This window comes from Rhinolophus ferrumequinum, chromosome 13 (genome assembly GCF_004115265.2).
Source record: "Rhinolophus ferrumequinum isolate MPI-CBG mRhiFer1 chromosome 13, mRhiFer1_v1.p, whole genome shotgun sequence".
NCBI lineage: Eukaryota > Metazoa > Chordata > Mammalia > Chiroptera > Rhinolophidae > Rhinolophus > Rhinolophus ferrumequinum.
In genome coordinates, this window is record NC_046296.1 from 18,122,291 (window position 1) to 18,143,246 (window position 20,956).

Genomic DNA, 20,956 nt, shown 5'->3' on the forward strand with positions numbered 1-20,956 from the left:
AAATGAGATACAAGACAGGAAAAGGAGACTAGTTTTTAACACGCCTGTTGATAACTGAAACAAGAGGAAGGGGACAATACTGTCATGAAAGGTTTTTTGAAGGTGGCAGTGCTTATGTGACGACACTTCTGCTGGCAAGGTCCTCCTTAGAAACTGCCTGCCAAGGAACCATTAGAACTAACAGACTAGCAGATTGCCATACCTGCCCTTACTTGTTCTTTTTACCTCATCAGTTGTCTTCCTCCCATTTCTTTTCCAGTGAGCCTTCAGGATGTATCCTGGGGAACAATTTCACAAGAGCAGCCTTTTAGCAAGAACTCTTGTATCTCTGTTAAATGTGGCAGGCAGAGAAAAACTTGATAAGCCATCACTTAGATGAAGGGTAGCAACTTGACTGAGCTACCTAATTAGACACAGACCAGTGCAGTAGTTGAATTACAGGACTTCCTTAGGGTCAGGTTCTATATGTCGTACATATATAGAAGAGCAGAGAGACAATAACTATCACATGAAGAATCAGACATTCTGATACAAATGTTGAAAATCAGAGGCTTTAAAAAAATCAAGCCAAGTTGCTGAAATATTCATCAAATAGCTACCAAAGCTTATGATGTCATGATGGTGAGACACTCCCGCCCCTTTTTCCGCCTCCCCCCCCCCGCCCTGCCGACTCCAGTTCAAGCCGTTGTTTCTCAGTCTAGCTGTGTAGGACACAGCTCCGTAGCCCATGCTGGTATTATGAGGCTTGCACTGAATCGAACCGCTGACCTCGGCATTCGGAGCATGGTGCTCCAACCACCTGAGCCACCGGCCGGCCCAGTGAGACATTTTCTTAAGCAAACAAAGGTTTCTGGCTTCCTTTGCAACTAAAAATAATGAACAACTCTCAAGTGATCCATCTGTGTGTTCTAGAGGTATACAATTAAAACAGACAAGTTAGAAAAAGACAAGGTCAAGGCACCACTCCACTGTGAGAGGCAAGTGGAGAAAGATCCCAGCAAATTATGTTTAATAGAGAAGCAAAAACACAAGGAGCCATGCAAGTCTTCCAGACATCCCAGGCTTTATATATCGTATCCTATTCTGTTCATTAAGAAACCTTTACTGTCTATAAAAGTTTTCAAGTTTTCTGAATTGTTCTACCCAGTTGATCCCAATTGCCCTGTCAGGTAAATTACCCAGCATTCCAGTTTATCAATCAGTCTCTCCCATCCAATTGACAATCAATCCCTAAAAGTTTATCCATTTCTGTGTTAAATGGCACATCTGACAATTCAGTGAAAGGAATTCGGTCAAATCCCACAATAGAATGTCAAAGAAAGAAATGGATAACCACAAAAATACCACAACTGATTACAAATAATGATTAGATTCCAAAGAGATTGTCTCCTAGGTAGATTTTAATAGAAATCTTGAACAGTTAGGGGTTGAAAAAAAGACACCCTTAATGATTGGGTTAAAATTAGAACATGGCAAAATAGAACATGACTAAAAACTTCCGTATACACACATTCGTATCACAAGTCTAGTCAAAAGGAAATACATAGAAAAGATAGAATTTTAAAAAATTATGTAAAAGGGATGATCTTTATTACTTTATCAGTTCTAGAATAACATCTTTTAAAAAAATTTACGACTGGAACAAGATTACTTCTTTCACTGTTGCAAACACTGCAAATTTATCAGCAGAGTTAAGTATCAATATAATTTTTCCATAAGTTTGAACATATAAGGGAGAAGTAAAATAGTTTTTATAAACCTCATTTGACCTGATCTTATAAAAAGTCACTCCAGCTGTCTTCTTCCTGTCTCCAGATAGATTTCCAGGACAGGTCTGTGTCACTCGGTCCACCCACAATAGCTTCGATAGGATAGTCCATAGTAACTGCCAGGATACCATCTTTTATTCTGGACTACATGACTGGCATTTGGCTTTACACTCCATGAATACCTTCTTTGTGAATAGTCCTCCCTGGGAGGACCATGAGGACGGTTATGGCCTCTGTGGTAAACGTTCTGATTCTGTGAAAATTTTCTTAAAACAAAACAAAAAATTATAAACTATTATTAATTTTAATAAAATACATAATAAACTTATAAAATAATACATAGATACTCTGGTTCTACTGTTTTCTACCTGTGTGACCTTAGCAGAAAAATTGCTTAATCTTTGGATTTCTTAGTTCTTCATTTATCTGTTCAAATCCTTGGCAAATTTCTCTACTAGAATTTTACTATTTTCCCTGTAATTTGTATTTACTCTTTAAATAACAACCTTCCTTATTCTGAAAACTATACCACTATTAACGTAGCCAAAGAATGCAAGATGCTTTTTGGAAGTCACATCAAATTATTATTGGCTTAAACTAAATTTATAGTCAATGAAAATTTCTAAGTCCCTTTCCCAATTGTCTCTGAAAAGTAACATATTCCTCATCCTATATATGATTTTCCAGCCCTAAATTCAATCAGTAAGAAAACGTCAATTCTTCACCATTATCCTAACGTGTTTGCACTAATTTATACTACTACTGATTTCTAATGTCAATTTTAGAAAAAGGGAAAGCAGGGATACCTCACTGACTGCTGCCAATCTTGGGTCTGGGTATGGAAATGCCGAGAAGGTGTTGAGTAACGTTGGGTCCAACGTATGTTATTGCTAGGTCCTTGGTTATTAGTGGTGTGGACTGGTTCCATCATATATGTTGAGTAATCACAAGCACTTGGTCTGGATACACTGGAATCCCGATCCCTCAAAAAGAATGTTTTTATACACAGTGTGACTGGTTTCCAAATTTGGTAGCCAATATAGTGTCTACATTTCAGCCCTTGAAACTAACAATCCCATCCTCCCCACCCATTCCTATTTGTTTAGGTTTCCCTGGGCAAATAAACAAGAAGAATGGGTATATGCAACTTAAATGATATAAAAACAGATCACCTTAACCACAAATTTCACATATAAAATGCAACTTACTTTCTGATGGGACCATTCTGAAGGTCTTCAATGTAGTTTTGTCTTTCTAAGCAATGTCCCCGGCACCTATTGAATACTGAGGAATTGAAAAACTGTTAAAAATAACTGTATGAAAAGCAAACAAACCTTTTCCAGAGACAGCAGTTCAAAGGTGAAATCCACTGACTAATTATCCAGGCTGTTAAATCTCACTATTTCCAGATACATCAGTTTATAAACTTTTCGTAAAAGATTATGTCAGAACAATGAACTACAAACTTTTCTTTTCTTTTTCTAAAATGTGACATTCATCTACACTTCCACCTTCAACTTTTATCAAAAGGGAAAAATGGTGACAAGCCTTGTACTTACATTCAATTGCATCATCTGGCCTCATGCCTTCTACATCAATCAAATATCTAACAAAACAACATAATTCGAGTCATTTATATATAAAAAGAAAAAAATCAAGTTTTTTCAGAAAAGGTCCAATTTCATTTATAAATATAAAAATCCTAAGAAAATATCAGTTCATCTAATCCTATAATTATTAAATAACAAAATAACATGACCACAAAAAGTCTTTATGCCAAGAATACAAGAATGACCTAACTTTAGAAAATCTATTAATAAAATTATTTAAATTAACACAACAATTTAATAAAATGAAAGAGAAGAAGAACAGAACCAAATCATCAGGTGTTAAAAAATGTATCTGGGGTGGGTCGGTTGGTTCAGTTGGTTAGAGCAAGGTGCTCATAACACCAACATTGCCAGTTCGATTCCCCAATAAAAATTTTAAAAAATGTATCTGATAAAATACAAGTCATTTTTTTTTAATTGGGTAATATTGGGGAACAGTGAGTTTTTCCAGGACTTATCAGCTCCAAGTCAAGTCGTTGTTTTCAATCTAGTTGTGGAGGACGCAGCTCTCTGGTCCATGTGGGAACTGAACTGGCAATCCTGGTGTTATGAGTACTGTGCTCTAATCAACTGAGTCAACCAGCTGTCCAAAAGTCATGTTTTATTTTTATTGGGGAAGGGGAACAGGATTTTATTGGGGAACAGTGTGTACTTCCAGGACTTTTTTCCAAGTCAAGTTGTTGTCCTTTCAAATTAGTTGTGGAGGGTGCTGCTCAGCTTCAAGTTGTTGTCCTTTCAGTTTTAGTTGTGGAGGGCGCAGCTCAGCTCCAGGTCCAGTTGCCGTTGCTAGTTGCAGGAGGCAGAGCCCACCATCCCTTGCAGGAGTTGAACCAGCAACCTTGTGGTTGAGAGCCCACTGGCCCATGTGGGAATTGAACCGGCAGCCTTTGGAGTTAAGAGCATGGAGCTCCAACCACCGGAGCCACCAGGCCGGCCCCTAAAAGTCATTTTTGACCAAACTGCTTGGTTCACTAAAAACAGGAGACTTACTTACTATGACAAAGTGTTTACCAGTAATCAACAAATAGCAAAGACAAATTGGGAAAAATATTAGTATCATATCTAAAAAATATTATCTAACCTACTGCATGAGCCAGAGACTTGAGTCACCATCACTGTCAGCCATTTCTTCCTTGTCTTCATCTTCAACCCCACCACCGACCTAACAAATTACTTAAATATCTCTAGAATACGTCCACATCTTTCTACCAAAATGACCATCACACCCCGATCCAAGCCACCATTATGCCTCAATTTCTACAAGAGCCTCCTAACTTGTCTAGTTGCTTCCACTCGTTGCCCGAGTGTATTCCCCACTCAGTACCAAAATGATAGGCTGAAACCGCAAACTTCATTATGTTCCACACGCTCACCCTCAGGAGTACTACAGAAACTGTTCTGTAACACAGGAAAAGTTCTATGGCTTTCTATTACTCTTAAAATAAAGTCTAAAACCTTAAACATAGGCCTGCATGATCTAACTCCTACAGATACTTCCAGCTCCACTAAAAAAAAAAAAAATTATTAGTTTCAGGTGTACAAAGCAATGTAATAGTTAGACATTTAAAATTCCTCATAAAAGTTATAACCCACCCTCCAACCAACTACCTCTCTGACATCTTACATAGCTGTTACAATACCATCAACTATCTTCCCTATGTTGTACTCCACATCCCGTGACTATATAAATACTTATATATTTAGTTATAGTTGACATTCACTATTATTCTACTTCAGCTCTTCAGGTGTATAGTGCAGTGGGTCAGGCATCTACCCAGTCTATGACATGATACCCCTGATAAGTCCAGTGCCCATCTGGCACCTTACATGATCTTTACAACATTGTTGATTATATTCCCCATACTGTATTAACTATCAATTTGTATTTCTTAATGCCTTCACCTTTTCCACCCTGACCGCAACCCCATTCACAACTATAACACTGATAAATCTAGTACCTATCCGACACCATACCTAGTTATTACAATATTGCTGACTATATTACTTATGCTATACCCCACATTCCCATGACTACTGTATATAACAACCAACTTGTACTTGTCTTATGGGCGTTCCCTTGTAGGTAACTAACTGCTTTTCTCTTGCTGCTGTTTCGATTCTCTCTTTGTATTTAACCTTTGGCATTTTAATTATGATGTGTCTTGGTGTTGACCTCTTTGGGTTTATCTTGTTTAGGACTCTGTGGTTCCTGGGCTTGTATGTCCATTTCCTTCCCCAGGTTAGGGAAGTTTTCTGTCATTGTTTCTTCAAATAGGTTTTCAATTCCTTGCTTTCTCTTTTCTCCTTCTGGCACCCTTATAATGCGAATGTTGGTATGCTTGATATTGTCCTGGAGGCCCCTTAAACTCTCCTCAATTTTTTGGATTCTTTTTGTTGTTCTGGTTGGCTGCTTTCTGCTACCTTAACTTCTACATTGCTGGTTGGATCCTCTGCTTCATCTAATCTACTCTTGATTCATTGTAATATATTCTTCATTTCCATTATTGTGTCCTTTATTTCTGACTGGTTCTTTTTTTATGGTTTCCATCTCCATTATTATGCTTCCTATCTCTCTGCTGAAGTTCTCCCTGAGATCATTGAGCATTCTTATAACCAGTGTTTGGAACTCTGTGTCTGATAGATTGCTTATCTCCGTTTCACTTAGCTCTTTTTCTGGAGCTTTGTTCTGTTATTTGGGACATGTTTCTTTGTCTCCCCATTTTGGCTGCCTCCGTGTGTTTGTTTCTATGTATTAGGTAGGGCTGCTATGTCTTCCAGTCTTAGTAGTGTGGCCTTATGTGGGGTTCAGTGGTGCAGTCTTTCTGGTCTTGTGCTCCCGGTGTATCCTTTGTGTGGGTTGTGTGTGCCCTCCTCTTATAGTTGAGCCTTGGTTGATAATTGCCCATCAATGTGAGGGACTGACCCTTGGGTTTACTGGTTGTGAGGACTGGCCTTGATTACAGTGGAAGAGTTGTTGTGCAGGGGCTGACCCTACGGAGCAGGACCTGTCTCAGCAGGATTCTGGTGCCTGCCCAATCTGCCCCATGGATGTGTTGTACTTAGAGGTAGCTGAGTGATGCTCCAGCTTGTTTTAAAGCTGGCCATTGGAGGCGCCAGCCCCAGGACCATCTTGGAGGGGATTCGCTGGAGGTTTACTTCAGCCACCGCCCGTGCCCCACCCAGGACTACCCAGTGGGAGCCAGAAAGAAATCCATAGATGGCTGCCGCTGGTGCTGTGCTTGGAAGTGCCTTGAGAGGCCAAGCCACGAACCAAGGCTGGCTGCCACTAGTGCCAGCTTAGGGCTGCTTAGCCAGAGGCACAGGACATACTCAAGCCAAATACTGCTTATCTGGGTTCTGCAAACCTTTGAGAGACCCTAGGAAAGTCTGAAGCTTGAGCCAAGGCAGGTGGTCTGCACGAAAAAGCCACTGAAAGCAGCCTAGGTGTGCCTGAAAGTTGGGCGGGGCTAGATCTCAAAACGCCAGGGCTTGGCGAACTAACAACGGAGACTCAGAAATGGTGGCTGCCTGTGTTCGCATGCAGGGAAAGGGGAGGACTCAACAAAGAAACAATGGCCTCCACCAGCTACCCAGTCCAGGAGAAAGCCACCTCTCCAGCGCGTCCCAAGCCAGACAACTAAATTCCCCACCATTTGTCCCTGTTGCCTCTCCAGCTGCTGCCCCAGCACAAGAGCTCAGAGCGTGTGATTCCATTGGTGGGCAAGTCTGCACACCCTATCCCTTTAAGAGAAGCACCTGTGAGTGCAGCTGCACTCAGTCTCAGTCAGTCACAATCTCCACTGGTTTTCACAGCCAGAAATCATGGGGATTTCTCTCCCTGGCACTGCAATCCTGGGCTGGAATCTCCTGTTCCTCTAGGCGATAGGGAGGGGATCCCCACAGCTAAAATAGCCCTCCCAATCTTTAATAGTCACATGCAGGTGTGGGACCAACCCGTTCTGCATCTCTGACCTTACTATCAGTCTGGAGGTGGCTTCTTCTGCAAGTCCTTAGTTGAAAGGCTTCAGTTCAGCTTGATTTTAGGTGATTCTCAATAATGGTTGTTTTGTAGATTAGTGGTAATTTTGATGTGGTTGTGAGAGAAGGTAAACACAGTGTTTAACTACTGTGCAATCTTGGTTATTCTCCCCCCAGCTCCATTTTGATATCATACTTCCCCCATGGCACAGTCTCCCTGGTCAGTTCCTCCAACACAGTATATGCTTTCCTGTTATGGGGTCTTCACCATTCCTTATGTATAATATATTCCAGAATTGTCTCTCCAATGTCCCTATCTTGTTGATAACCTACTCATCCTTTAGATATCAGCTCAAACATCCCCATGGAAACCTTCTCTAATCTCCATGATGAGGTCAAATCATATTAATATGCTCTCATAGTACCGTGTCCCTCTCTTTCTTGGCACTTGTCAGAGTTGTAATTCTATATGCATTTGTGTGATTCTTGAATAGCTATTACCTCTCTAGACTAGTAGGGTCCAAAAGGACTTGCCAAGTCTCTTTGGGCCCAAAGTCTCACAAGTCTTTTTGCTAGCATCCCGCATAGTGCTTACACATATCAGATGCTAAACAAATATTTTTGGAATGAACAAACATAAATATCCACAAAAAGCATAATGGCATAAACTCTTTGATTGAGAAATTCCATTCTGAATGAAATTATTTTTGAGACAATGGCATATATAGTCAAAGATGTTCACGGAGGAATATTCAATATTTCAATGTTTTATAATATCAAAATCTTCTGATTTTTAAGTTCATCAGTTAGCAAAGGAATAATGCAGCCTTTAAAAAGAATGAGGTCTCCAAATACTTTCATAGGAAGACGTCTACCATATATTGAATTGTAAAACAGAATGTCTAAATATTATACCAATATACAGAGGGTGCCAAAAAAATACATAAACATTTTAAGAAAGGGAAAAAACTGTATTAAAATTGTAATAATCAATATATACCGATAACAAAAGATGAGTACAAGTCATGTGTATGTATTTTTTTGGCACCCCCGGTATACCATATGCTTATATCTGCATTTTTAATGTGTGAAAAAATAGGTACCAAATCATTACTGGTGGTAATCAAGGTGAAAGACTGTTTTCTACTTCACACATTTCTGTACCGATTGCATTTTTTACAACTAGTCGCATTACTGTTTACAAAAAAACCACTTAAACATGGTCTGCCTCTTGGGGTTGGCAACTCACCTGCAGATGAGGTAGCCAGTCCTGTTTAAACCATGGGTACAGTGGACGCCAATAAGTTTATCTACAAAGTAGGGAATACAGAGTTAAATAAATGAAGTAGAAACCCTAAAAGCAAATTACACAATTTTATTTTCTGAAGAGTAACATTTATTAGTTACAACACTAGCGCTGCCCTGAAAATAAATAATTCTAAAGAGAAATGTGTTTTTTTTTTTTTTTTTAGGAACATACTATAAACAATCATGTAATATAAAGTCAAAATTCATTGTCTCTGGGAAATTTTGCATAGTCCCCAATTAGGCACAATAGTGTAAACTGGGAAATGCTTGGTCAGATACTAACAATAAAACTGCATTGAGACAAACCCATTTGTCTTAATATAGAATGCTCATCAATAATTGACTTAATTATAGAAAAAGAGAGTTAAAGAAAAACAGGCTATACGAAAAATGAAATTTGTTTGAGTGAAACAAATGGAATGCCTTAATTTTTAATACTGAATGCTAAAGAGAACATTTTCTATAGTACTCCTGAGTTCCCGAGGCACTTCCAGGCCTCCTCTCATTTGCTGCTTCTTACCCGCTACAGGTCTATGTGCCTGGTGAATGAAGTACTCATACGCACTTGGATAAACATTTTGTAGTTTACAATGAAAAAAGCAAGACTTGGAGATGTAAGACCAGGCTACACAGCAGGCATCAGAACAAAGATGAGAATCAAGTTTAAGATTTTCCCAACTATGCAATAGGATTTCTAAGTCCATCATTTAAAAAAATTATATGAGAAACTAAATGAAAAAACATGTAATAATTCTCTGCAAAATTTATGCCTTTGAGTAGGTGGTGTCTGGTAGGAAGGCACTCGCCATCTCCTGCCTAGATTACTACCTAGTTCTACTCTCTAGTATTTCAACTGATCGTCCATATGGAAGATGTCCTTCCTAAAATATATACTTGGCTGGGTTGCTCCCTTGCTTAAAAATCTTCATTTTGCAAGGAATAAAGCCCAAATGTTTAGCATAGCATTTAAAACTCTTTATAAATGTGTATCAATCTGTCTCACTGAACTGTAAATCCACAATGATCTGAACTGACTTACAAGGACCTACATGATCCACGCCCTCCTGCTCCTTGCCAACCTCTCTGATTCCACTTTCTACTGCTTTAACTTTCCTCACTCTCCCTGCTCCAGCCACACTGCCTCCTCAATATTCCTCAAACATTCTGAGGAATGTTCCTGAGGATAGTCATGCCTCAGGAACTTTGCACCTACCCACTTGCCTCCCCCAGATATCCAATGGCTTGGTTCCTCCTTTCCATGAAGACTCTGCTAAAATGGTATCTTAATAAACAGGACTTCCCTGTCACCCATATTCCCTCATCCCTTTATTCTGTTTTGTTATTCTCCAAAGCACTTACCGCCATCTGACATTCCATATATTCACTTGTTTCTCTCTCTCCCCCACTAGAATGTGAAGTGTACAAGGACAAGAACTTTCTTCTGTTCCTACTTCCTACAACAGTGTCTTCAACTTCGAAGGTGTTATATAAGTATTTGCTGAAAATGAACATATGAATTCTATGCCCTTTCACACTACTGTCTAATGGCACCAGAGACCACCTCTCCATGTCACAAGTTTAAGCCCTGTGCCTTTTTCTACCTGTTCCCAATACCTGAGCTGTCCTTTCCTCATTCTGGAAAAATTTTCTTTCCCCCCCAGCCTGGCTCAAACACTGACTCCTCAGTAAGGCCTTCCGAAATCTCTATATTCCCAATGCACTTAACTTATTCTTTTATTATAATTAACCCACTGTCTTACAGTTACATGTTTATCTTCCTAGATAACTGTAATGTTCTAATGAGCAAAGACTGCTATTCACCTCTGAGTCCCCGTACCCTAACAATAAACCAAAAAGGCTCTCAAGTGTTTACTGAGTAATTTATTTTCCGTGTCTCTACCAGTTCTAGGGAGGGGATTATGTAGGCTCCTCCTCTTCTTCAGTGAGCCTGGTATCTGTGGGAGGGGCTTATAGCAGAGGTAGCCCAGTGGATCATAAGCCAGGTCCCGAGCCCGCTACAGCAGGGAGCACTGAAAGACACAGTGATGTCAGCACAAGGCAAGCAGAAGACGAGTATGGAGGTCAGCCTGTGCAACAGACTACACTCAGTGTAACGTGAACATCAAGGTCACACACATGTTCTCATGCACTCTTTCAGCCCTCACAGAAATAGATGGAACGCTTTATAGTAATTCCACACAAAGGAACCTGGAAGCAGTGAGCAGGCTGGCAGCTGCACCCTAGTATCTTAAAGAGGTAATATTTCTGTGACTACAGTTAATACAAATAAGATAATTTACCTCTGTAGACGTTGTGGTTATCACAGGCAAAGCCCAACCTCTCAAGTTTTAAAGTACAGGGGAGATCTATGATCAGGGCTTAAGATATTTAAGAGCTAGTGCCTACATTAAGAGACCAGGTTATAGTTGGGAAATTTATCTTAAAACCTACTGACCCCCTCTCTCTCACCTCGCACGCCCTATCTTCCCAACTCCATTCTAGTCTTTCTCCCCTACTCTGTTTATATGCATATGCATACACAGATATATGGCATATTTACTACATTAGATTTACTTAATAAAGAATACACCCCTTAAGCTAAATTTAGGAAGAGGGCAAAATGAACACTTTGTCCTGTGGGTGAGTGGCTTCCCAAAGAAAAAAGATGCCTGTCTAAAAATATGGCAAATGCCATGTTCCTTCTGATAGTCAGATGTCAGAAAAAGGCAACTGAATGCTTAAAATTTAGAAGCTATTAAGATCTATTTTCAACAGAGTAAGGTAGATTTTAAAGCAGGAACAAGAAAACACCACCCTCTTTAAGTTCTTCCTGTCTGAAGACTAAGAATAAGAGGTGGCAGTGCCCTTCCTCACTTGCACCTGAAGTGGAAAAACAGCAGAATTATCTTAAATTAAGTACAGATGATGAGGGTGCAGCTCCACTAGTCCACTCCATTTTGTTCTGCTTCTAGGCGTCTGTCTCACTCCAAACCTTTGCCTTTTGTTTACTCCAAGAAGCTGAGATTCTAATCTTTTCTTCCACTCACCTCTTATCCGATAAATAAGACAAATGAACATATTTATTTTAATATATATATTTCCCATTCAATTTTTTTAAAAAAGAGATGAGTTAGCTAGTGCTGTTCACATGTCTCACTAAATCCACTTTCCAAACTAAATTATTTATTTGTAACCATAAAAAGAAAAAATGACTTACTCTATCAGTACCACTTGGTATGTCCACATTATCAAACATAAGGCCTAATTTCAGAACTATTAAAAATATTAAAAATCCCCAATCCCATTCAAAATGCATACCAAAGTTCAGGTAAGAAAAAAATAAACTCACCGTTATCTTTATTTTCTTTCAAAAACCCATTAACAGCACACTTGAATTTAAAAATAGTGTCATCGTCAGGTACCTGATGCCCAACTGTATAAATCTTTAAGTAAGGAACAGTTTCTGGTAAGTCCTATAAGGCAAAACCATGAGAATATATATTACTTCTTTTGTAGGGAAATAATTAAAAATTAATTAGAAGAGCCAGAATATAAACCAAGAGATTATAATAAACTTAGTATGTCAGTAATTCTGATGAGACATTTTTTCCAAAGCTGCTTTAACCAGGAAGTATCACTTGATTTTCATTAAAACTACAGAATCGATAGTCAATAGGTATACAAAACTGAAAGCAAAATTCATGTGAATGAATGCATACATAACTAAAAATTGTATAAATTGTTCTACCTAATATTTTATATTTCAAGGGTCATAAAGCAGCTGTGATTTAAATAGTCAGAAAAACTTGGATTTGAATTGTGAGACAGAGTAAATTCCAGGCACTATTGAGAACTACTATTCTTGGGGTGGGAGAAAGTAGATACTGATAAAAGCCAGAAGTTAAAAAAAATCCTATAGCTCTGAATTTAATCCTGTAGTTCTGAAGTATGAGCCTATGGTGTATTTTATGTTAAAAACAAACATACAAACACATTTCCTAACTGTGATCACTGAAAAAGTGTAGCTACAACTGATGTCATGTTATGTCTAAAGGACTCAGGAATTAAACAGAAGCTCCAACTGGCCAAAGATAGGTCCTCAATTTGTGCCTTAATAAGAATACCTGCAATGAAATCCATAACGATATAAAAAAATAAAAGCTAACTGGTCACTACTGGAGGATGTTAGTGAATCAACTCATTATTTTGAAAACTGATAAAAGGAAAGAATCACACCTCTACAACTGGGCAACCAAATAGTTGATGAGGGAAAGCTTCTCTTGATAGAAATATACCCAGATTATAAAAGAAAAGAACAACAGAAATCATCACTTTTGAAGCCCCAACTGAATTAATGGATGTAGGCATCAATCATTAGTGACTTAGTTACTATTATAGAAAGAGGCCATCACTTGCATGTCTGCATAGAAAAACATGTTATCTATCACCTATAAAAATGTCTTGCAAAAAAAAAAAAATCAAGCCTGAATCTGATCAAGCTTCTAGATCCAACTATCAATTTACAATAAAAGGACTGAAGAATATGTTAACAACTCATGGGGATGCAATCACCAAAATCTACATGGGACAAACTACCTGGTTTCTTCAGAAAATAAAATTCAAGAGAGGAAATAAAAGAAAGTGAGAGAGAGACATGGAGGGAGAACCTATAGATTAAATAAAACTTCAGAGACCTAACAATCAAATGCAAAATGTGGAACTTATTTGGATCTAATTCAAATTCTCAAAAACAAGTTTTTAATGACATTTAGAAGACAACTGTAAATTTGTGTGCTGACTGGATATTTAATATTAAAGAATGATAGTAAGGAATAAAAGTCCTTTATTTTAAACATATATATAAAAAATGTGCAATTGAAATGATAGATCTGGAATCTGCTTCAAAGTAACACGAAATGTGGTGAAACAGGAGTGTAGATGAAACACGGTATCAGTTGATAAATATTAAAGCTGGATGAGTTCATGGGAGTACAACAAGCACTCCACAGTATTATGTCTACTCCTATACATGTTTAAAATTTATATAACTGTTTAAAAACAAGATGACACTGTGGAAAACAGTCTAGCGGTTTTTCAAAGGTTAAACAGAACTGTCATATGATCCAACAACTCCATTCCTACCTATACATCTAAAATAACCGAAAGCAGGGATTTGAACAAGTTATTTGCAAAACCCATGTTCACAGCAGCATGATTCACAATAGCCAAAAAATGGAAACAACCCAAGTGGCCATCAACAGATGAATGGATAAAGAAAATATGGTACATATACATATGGAATATTATTCAGTTATGAAAAGGAGTGTCATTTTATTACATGCTATAACATGGATGAACCTCGAAAACATGTTTAGTGAAATAATCCAGACAAAGGAGAAATAATGTATGATTCTGCTTCTACGAGTACCTAGCATAGGCCAATTCACAGAGACAGAAAATAAGAGTCGAGGGGAGGGGAAATGAGGTTGTTATCGCTTAATGGTTACAGCGCTTTTGTTGAGGAGGATGAAAAAGTTTTGCTTATAAACAGTGGTGGTGGTTACACTGTGAAGTATTTAATGCCACTGAATTGTACACTTGTGGTTCAAATGATAAATGTCATTTATTTTACCACAATAAAAAAAAAAAACTGAGTTCAAGCTTTAATTCTTCCTTTTCTAAGCCTCAGCTTCATCATTTGTAAAATTAATAATTGTGATCATTTATCCTTTGAGCTTAGTGCAGAGCGAGCACTCAGTAGGATATATCAGGACTACTACTACTTCATCAGCAAAGGACTGTTGTGTGGATTAACTAAGTCAAGGTATGTGAAATTACTTTTTAAACGGCAAACTACTACATAAATATTAACAAACATTGGGTGTTATTGTTTTCCAAGGCCATGGAACTGCTCAGGAGAATTCTTCCTCACAGATATGCCATAAAGGCTAACAGAATATATGGGGTTTGTATTACACCAAAAGGTGTTAGGAAAAGCAAGTATACAACTTTGAGAACAACTTGTCTTTTACCGTGATGTTTATACAGGCTCAGACAACTGCTTAAAATAAGTGCTAAAGACATAATGAATAGTCCTTTCTTTCCTTTTAGGCTACTACTATGCTTTCTAAAAGTCTACTTCATTTTCACAATACAAAACACAGAAGCTTATAGAATCTAAGCACATACAGTGCTTACTGCCAAATATCGAGTTCAATTCATGTCTTTAATCTCATTTCGACACAGCAATTAGTTATGTGTAATTAAGGAAACTATTTGGTTCCCTTTTTGAACCCATGAAAGAAGGCCTGGAATCATCTTAGCATAAGGTGATAACTACTGATTACTATGAATTATTATAGAATCAATTTTCAATTGAGGTTTCCATTTACCTCTGGTTTATAATAGCGGTGAGTATACGTTAAATCAATAATCAGTCCAAGTTCTTCATTCTGTTCTTGTATTTTGTTAAAAAGATCCAAGGGAGAAAAACGTTCTTCTGGAACAAGATTCCCTTCAAAACTCTGTCAGAGACAATGAAATAATAAGAAACAGCAAAGGTATACTTAGAATCCTTTATTACATTATCCATTTATTCAAGCCCTGTGATGCTAACATACAATGAGACTCAAAGGCAAGTTCACGTTTCTGAAATTTACAAGCTATGTTACAGTCCTTTCTTCCAGAGAGATTGAAGAAAATAAATTTATATCTATATATTTATTTCTGTGTTTCATGTTGGTCTCCTATCAGACTGTAAACTCCCAGAAGACAGGGACCACATCAATTTTGTACACCACTGCACCTCTAGCTCCAAGGGGAGTGCCTACACATAAGCACTTAAAAATACTTCTTGAATGTCTCTATATATGAAGAATGGCTTTCCCTGCTAAGTATTCTTTATGTACTTGGCTTATTTATGTACTCTGTTTCATTGATCTTATTGGTTATTCAAGTGCCAGCAACACCATGTTTTTTTTTTTTAAATTATAGTTTTTAGAGCACTTTTAGGTTCCCAGTAAAACAGAGCAGAATACTCAGAATTCCCACTTATACCCTCTCTCCTTTACCCCACACAGCCTTCCCCACCATCAACATTCCACACTAGTGTACATTTGTTAAAATCAATGAACCAACACTGACACGTCATTATCAATAGAAGTTCATAGTTTACATTATGAATCATTCTTTGTTTTGTAATTCCATGGGTTTTGACCAATTTATAATGATATGTATTTACCGTTATAGCATTATACAGAATAGTTTCACTGCCCTAAAATTCCTGTGTTCCAGCAACTTTTAATATGGTTTAATATCTGGTAGGGCTACATGACCTCCTTCCACCATTCTTCTTTTTCCGAATTTTCCTGGTTATTTATGTTTATTTTTCTATGTGAGTTTTAGAATCAGCCTATTGGAGATGTTAAACTTACAAATTAACTTAGGAAGATTTAACAGATTCATGATGTTGAGTCTTCCACATACTATTGTAAAAGTTTTGAAGAGTAAATGAATTACAAGGCAGACAAAATAATTTCCAGTTTCTTGAAGACTTGGAGCTGATGGGATCAATGATCATCTCGAGCTATCTGAAAAAATAACTAACTTTAGAAAATGAAATAAGTCAGTCACACCCTTTAGGAAGCCTCCTTGATTAACGCTTATTATTTTCCCCTCCTTTGAATTCCTAGGTGTTTCTTGCCATCATATTTATCTGACACGTAACATATTCTATTTTATATTCCAGTGTGCTTGAGAAGTGACTGTCAAGGATTGAGGCTGCTTTTTCCATGGGTGATTTCCCTAAAACACATGGGAAACCAATGTCACATTTCACTGCCACACGGGTAATTACTTCATCTCCCTCACTCTACTGCATGAATAGGGACTCCACTGGGAGTGGTTACACAGCTTTGTAATCCCCTTTATGGTGCTTTAACCAATCCCAGCACTGAATAAAATCACTTGAGTACACAGAGCTAGAAGAGGCTTTTAATAATGACATCACATAGGGAAGATTTGTGGCTGTGTGGAGGAAAGGCAACTGAAGAGACTGCCTGTTTTCTCTCTTGCTGATATACTTTCAGGCAAGGGACTAAGCAGGGACCCTTATGAAATCTCAGGAATACACATTCAGAGGCTGTGGAGTAGGGACTTGAGGAGTCAGGACAATTGCATAGAGAGGAGGAGGACCATACGAGACAATTCACAGCAACTGCAAATGTGGGTGGGGAGTCCATTCATTGAACAACAGGTTATTAAATATTTCTTATATGTCAAACACCATGCTTTGGTGTTGGTGGACGTGAATGAGAACCACGTTCATCTTTATGAAATGACTAATTTTTAAGCCCAGAAACGCAGAAGAACTGACATAGTAGGTGAAGAAGAAACTATGACCTGAGTCACAAATTAAATTCCCAATACATTCAAAGTGCGCTTTTCCTGATCCTAACCCATGCTATGCTGGGCAGTTTAATGAGACATGGTATCTCTTCTCACCTTTTGTACAATTGGTGAAATGCTTTCCCCACCTATCTCTTTCTTAGTTCAAACGAAAAACACAATTTTCAGAATTTCCATGCCGAAATCCTAACCTTGCTGATCTAGGGCATTTTTTTGGTGGTAATGATGGAAGTGAAGGGATCTCACTGGCATTTACCTGGGTGGGGTCAAGGATGCTAGACACCTTGCCAAATCAGAACAGTTCTACAAATGTGTCGCATACCTGAATGACTCCTGAATGTCCTCAACTGTTCATAATTACCTAAGCCTTAGATACTAACGCTGTTTCACAAATAAACACAATGGGTTTTTGCACAGTTTTAACGTACATTGAATTTTCCTGGATAGTAATCACCTTACTTACCAAGTGAAGACTACACTTTGTTTTATTTGGAAAACTACTAAGAGCTGTTCACTGTCATGGAAACTCCTACCACTAAGGCCATATAACCCATCTAGATCAGTCTGCATTTGCAGTTTCTGCATTCACGGTGCAAGTAACTACTTCTTTATATCTAGTACAGTCATCCTTAAACATTTACATAATGAAATATAAATACATTACTTTATTATAAATTCTTTTACTTATTCCTTATATTAAAGCATTACCCCGATTTTTTTCTTTAAAATTAAGTATGGAAGTAGGTTGTATTTATCTACGACGGGAGCGAAGGGGTCTTACTGGCATTTAGTGGGTGGGGTCAAATTTCATTTCAGGAGAGTAAAGGGTGGATTACGAAGTATTTGCTATAAAAAGAGAAAATGGGAGTATGACAGGTCTGAGAATCAGTGTGCTGCATGGTGAATTCAGATTTCTGAAAGAATATTGAAATAACTTTTGCTTACCTTCTTCAAAGGAACTTTGAAAGCAATGAAACGAGTCCCAGGCATCCGCTGTCCAACTGGGAGATAGTCTTTCCACCTATTGATATATGTTTTGTTAGCCAGATTGTATGTTAGCCTGTCTCCCTGCAGACGGGACGCCTTGAAAATGGAAATCATATCCCACACAGTAAGTCCCCTCTTCTCTCTGCTCTACTGATTCAACCCCGCCTAGTAACAACCTATACTTCCTTCCTTCCTGTTTCCCCATCTTGAAAACAGATACAAGGCAACGAAACCGTGCCAAGTTTTCAACAAAGTAAGGCATACCTAAAAACCACAGATGGGCAGAACTTCTGAAACCCTAATAAAACCGAGCCTAGTCTCAAATACTAACTAAGGTGTCACTAATACATATAGGTAGACTGAAAATAATTTAAATTCAATTCTTTCCCTTCAAAGTTTATTTTTAGTTTTCATATAACTCGTGCCATCAAATTCAATCAGTAGGGAACTTCAAGTTCGTATTTTAAAAGAAAATGAAAAGGGACTGTGAACTTTATTCTTAATAATGCTAGGAGTCACAGTGAAAATATGTGAGCTGACTTCTGTCAGATGCCTTAGAATTCAGTCAAGTTAATTCAGTATAACTGAAGCATAGAAAATGAGGGCAAAAGTGGCACAAGTTGGGGCAGGAGAAGCAGACAAGATTCTAGACCATACAGTCTTAAAGGCCATGGTAGAGTTTGTTTTCATTGTTGAAACAATGCTTTTGAGCGATGTTTAGGAGCTATGTTCCAACTTACCTATTAAAAAGACTTCTTATGTGAAGAATAGATTGGAAGGAAACAAGAGTAAATATATATACACCAGTTAGGACCCAATTGCAATAGATAGGGCAAGTTCTGTATTCGAATGCTGACAAGAGAAGCTGAAGATTCAAAATATTTTCAGGACTTATTGTGGTATGAGATGGAAGAAAAGAAGGTCTCAAGAAATAAAAAAGAGTTCACTGCACATATGACCAAAGTCTCAAAATTAATCATCTGAACCTACAGAAAAAGATATTTCATATGAGACCTGTTAGGAAGCAACAGTATGCCCTCTGTGACTCCGGTAAACAACATAAAGTTCGGCGGCAAAGGTGGGTTTTTTCACTCAGACTTAGTTCTTATTACTCACATTTTCTGTGCCAAAACAACACAGTTCCAGGAACTCAGGGAGATTCCATTTTGGTAACTAATGGGTGTCCCCAACGCGGATGGTTCCAGGTTGAAGAAACAGTCCCTCTGCATTTTACCCGAAGGGCAATGGCCAGAGCCTCCCTTTTAAAAGGGTGGGAGAAATCACAACATCACAGACGGTCCCTTTTAGCTACTGGGGGCGGATCGGCGAAAGGGTCAATGCCTCCTAGAAGTGACGGACGGGCCAAGCGCGCAGCAGCAGTGACAGGCATACACCCTAAAAGACTGGAGCCCAGGCCCAAGAGCAGAGCTGAAAGGGCTACGCCTAGGCGTGGGGGCAAATTACCTTTCGGGGATATGGTTTCCGCCCTTCTTCTTCTTGACTGAGGAACGTCCAGAAAAGACGCGTCCCTGGTCCCAGCTGCCGCGGGCATGACGCCACTGGCTCATGTGGGCCCCCAAATGCCGCCCACCAAACACCAAAAGCGCCAGTCCAACTCCCTCCGTTCCAAAACAAGACGCCGGACCGGAAGAGTCTAGGCAGCTCCCAGGCTCCTTTGCTACTGCAAATACGCCGCCGCCCGTCGTGATGACGTCACTCCGCTGGCTGACTGAGAAACTTGCTTAATAAACAGGGCTCTGGTGGCTGCAGTGCCCTTCTTAGCCGGCGGCCGGTAGCAGAGGTGCACGAGTTCATGTGTGCACCCTTCAGAATTCAAATACTGCAGCATACGGAATGAAAAATCCTACTCCCCTACTTCCTAGTGTGGCTCTTTTAGATATTTCCAAGTGCTTACATTCACCCTCGTTGTATAGTTTATACAAATATTTATTTGTACATATATGGACATCCTCTATTTCATATAAAAGCAGCAGACTATACATATTCTACAATATATCTCGGATTCGGATTTTTCCCAGTCAATTTATGTGTACATTCTATTATTTTTAATGGCTGCATAGTATCCCACTGATCATAAATACCACCATAATTTACATAACCAGTTCAATATCGGTGGACTTTTAGGTGTTTTCAGTTTTTTTGTTCTCCATTACAGAAAGTAAACATCCTTAAACATATATACAACTATATCTAAATTCCAGAAGTAGAATTGCTGGAATGAAGGATATGCAAAACAAATTTTTGAAAGATATTGCCTAATTACGCTCCAAAAATATTGTATCAATCTACACCCCTACTCACAGTGAAATTTTTATTGGGTTCCTATCATATGCCAGGTATCATGCTAGAGGATAACAGCATGTATTTACATTTAGAAAATACAAAAAATAACTGGGAGACAAGAATGGAACTCAAGTCTAAAATGTCCACACAATATCAGGCATGGAGATCTGTACCTGTTAGAAAAAATCTCTGATTTCTGTTACAAGTGAAACAGCAAAGACCTACTATATGTCCTACAGTAGGTCCAAAGGCAGAATAAAATACTAAATTCCAGATTAAACTGTATATAATTATAATAGCAAATGTTTTTTGTGTTTTTGCACTTTTTAGTTTCTAATTTCTGAAAGTATCTTACATACAAAGTTAGTAACATTTACAACCTTTTGAGAGCTAGGTAAATGGAAGGTCAGAAAGGTCAGAGTTATTGAATGAATGAATGGGTAAAAAGGTCACTAGCTTTAACATTTCTGGGACAGTCATATTCTAACCAAGTATAGATCCACAAACATTTACAATTCTGAAGATTTCCACATAATTAAAAATGAATCAGTATTAAAAAATTGCTATTTGGAGGGGCAGTCAGATGGCTCAATT

The 20,956-nt window shown here is 38.3% G+C and overlaps 1 protein-coding gene across 1 annotated transcript; it reads right to left on the reverse strand.

Moving 5' to 3' along the window:
- Positions 1–1,079: 1,079 nt before the first annotated feature.
- DUSP11 (dual specificity phosphatase 11) lies at positions 1,080–19,735 on the reverse strand. Its single transcript, XM_033125265.1, has 9 exons — positions 19,523–19,735; positions 18,017–18,092; positions 15,058–15,189; positions 12,015–12,138; positions 8,607–8,667; positions 3,329–3,375; positions 2,978–3,053; positions 2,576–2,752; positions 1,080–2,035 (listed from the first exon to the last, which is right to left on the reverse strand). Exons 1-9 carry the CDS (start codon positions 19,624–19,626, stop codon positions 1,840–1,842), a joined length of 993 nt encoding a protein of 330 aa, XP_032981156.1. The 5' UTR covers positions 19,627–19,735; the 3' UTR covers positions 1,080–1,839.
- Positions 19,736–20,956: the final 1,221 nt, after the last annotated feature.

What these genes read in the sequence shown, in the direction of transcription:
- DUSP11 (XM_033125265.1), bottom strand. Translation starts at nt 19,626, where the DNA reads ATGAGCCAGTGGCGTCATGCCCGCGGCAGCTGGGACCAGGGACGCGTC. An exon ending in GAAAGAAAATAAAGATAACG is followed by an intron (nt 8,668 to 12,014) that starts GTGAGTTTATTT and finishes CCTACTTTGTAG; the next exon opens with ATAAACTTATTGGCGTCCAC. An exon ending in GATTGGCAGCAGTCAGTGAG is followed by an intron (nt 2,036 to 2,575) that starts GTATCCCTGCTT and finishes TTTTGTTTTAAG; the next exon opens with AAAATTTTCACAGAATCAGA.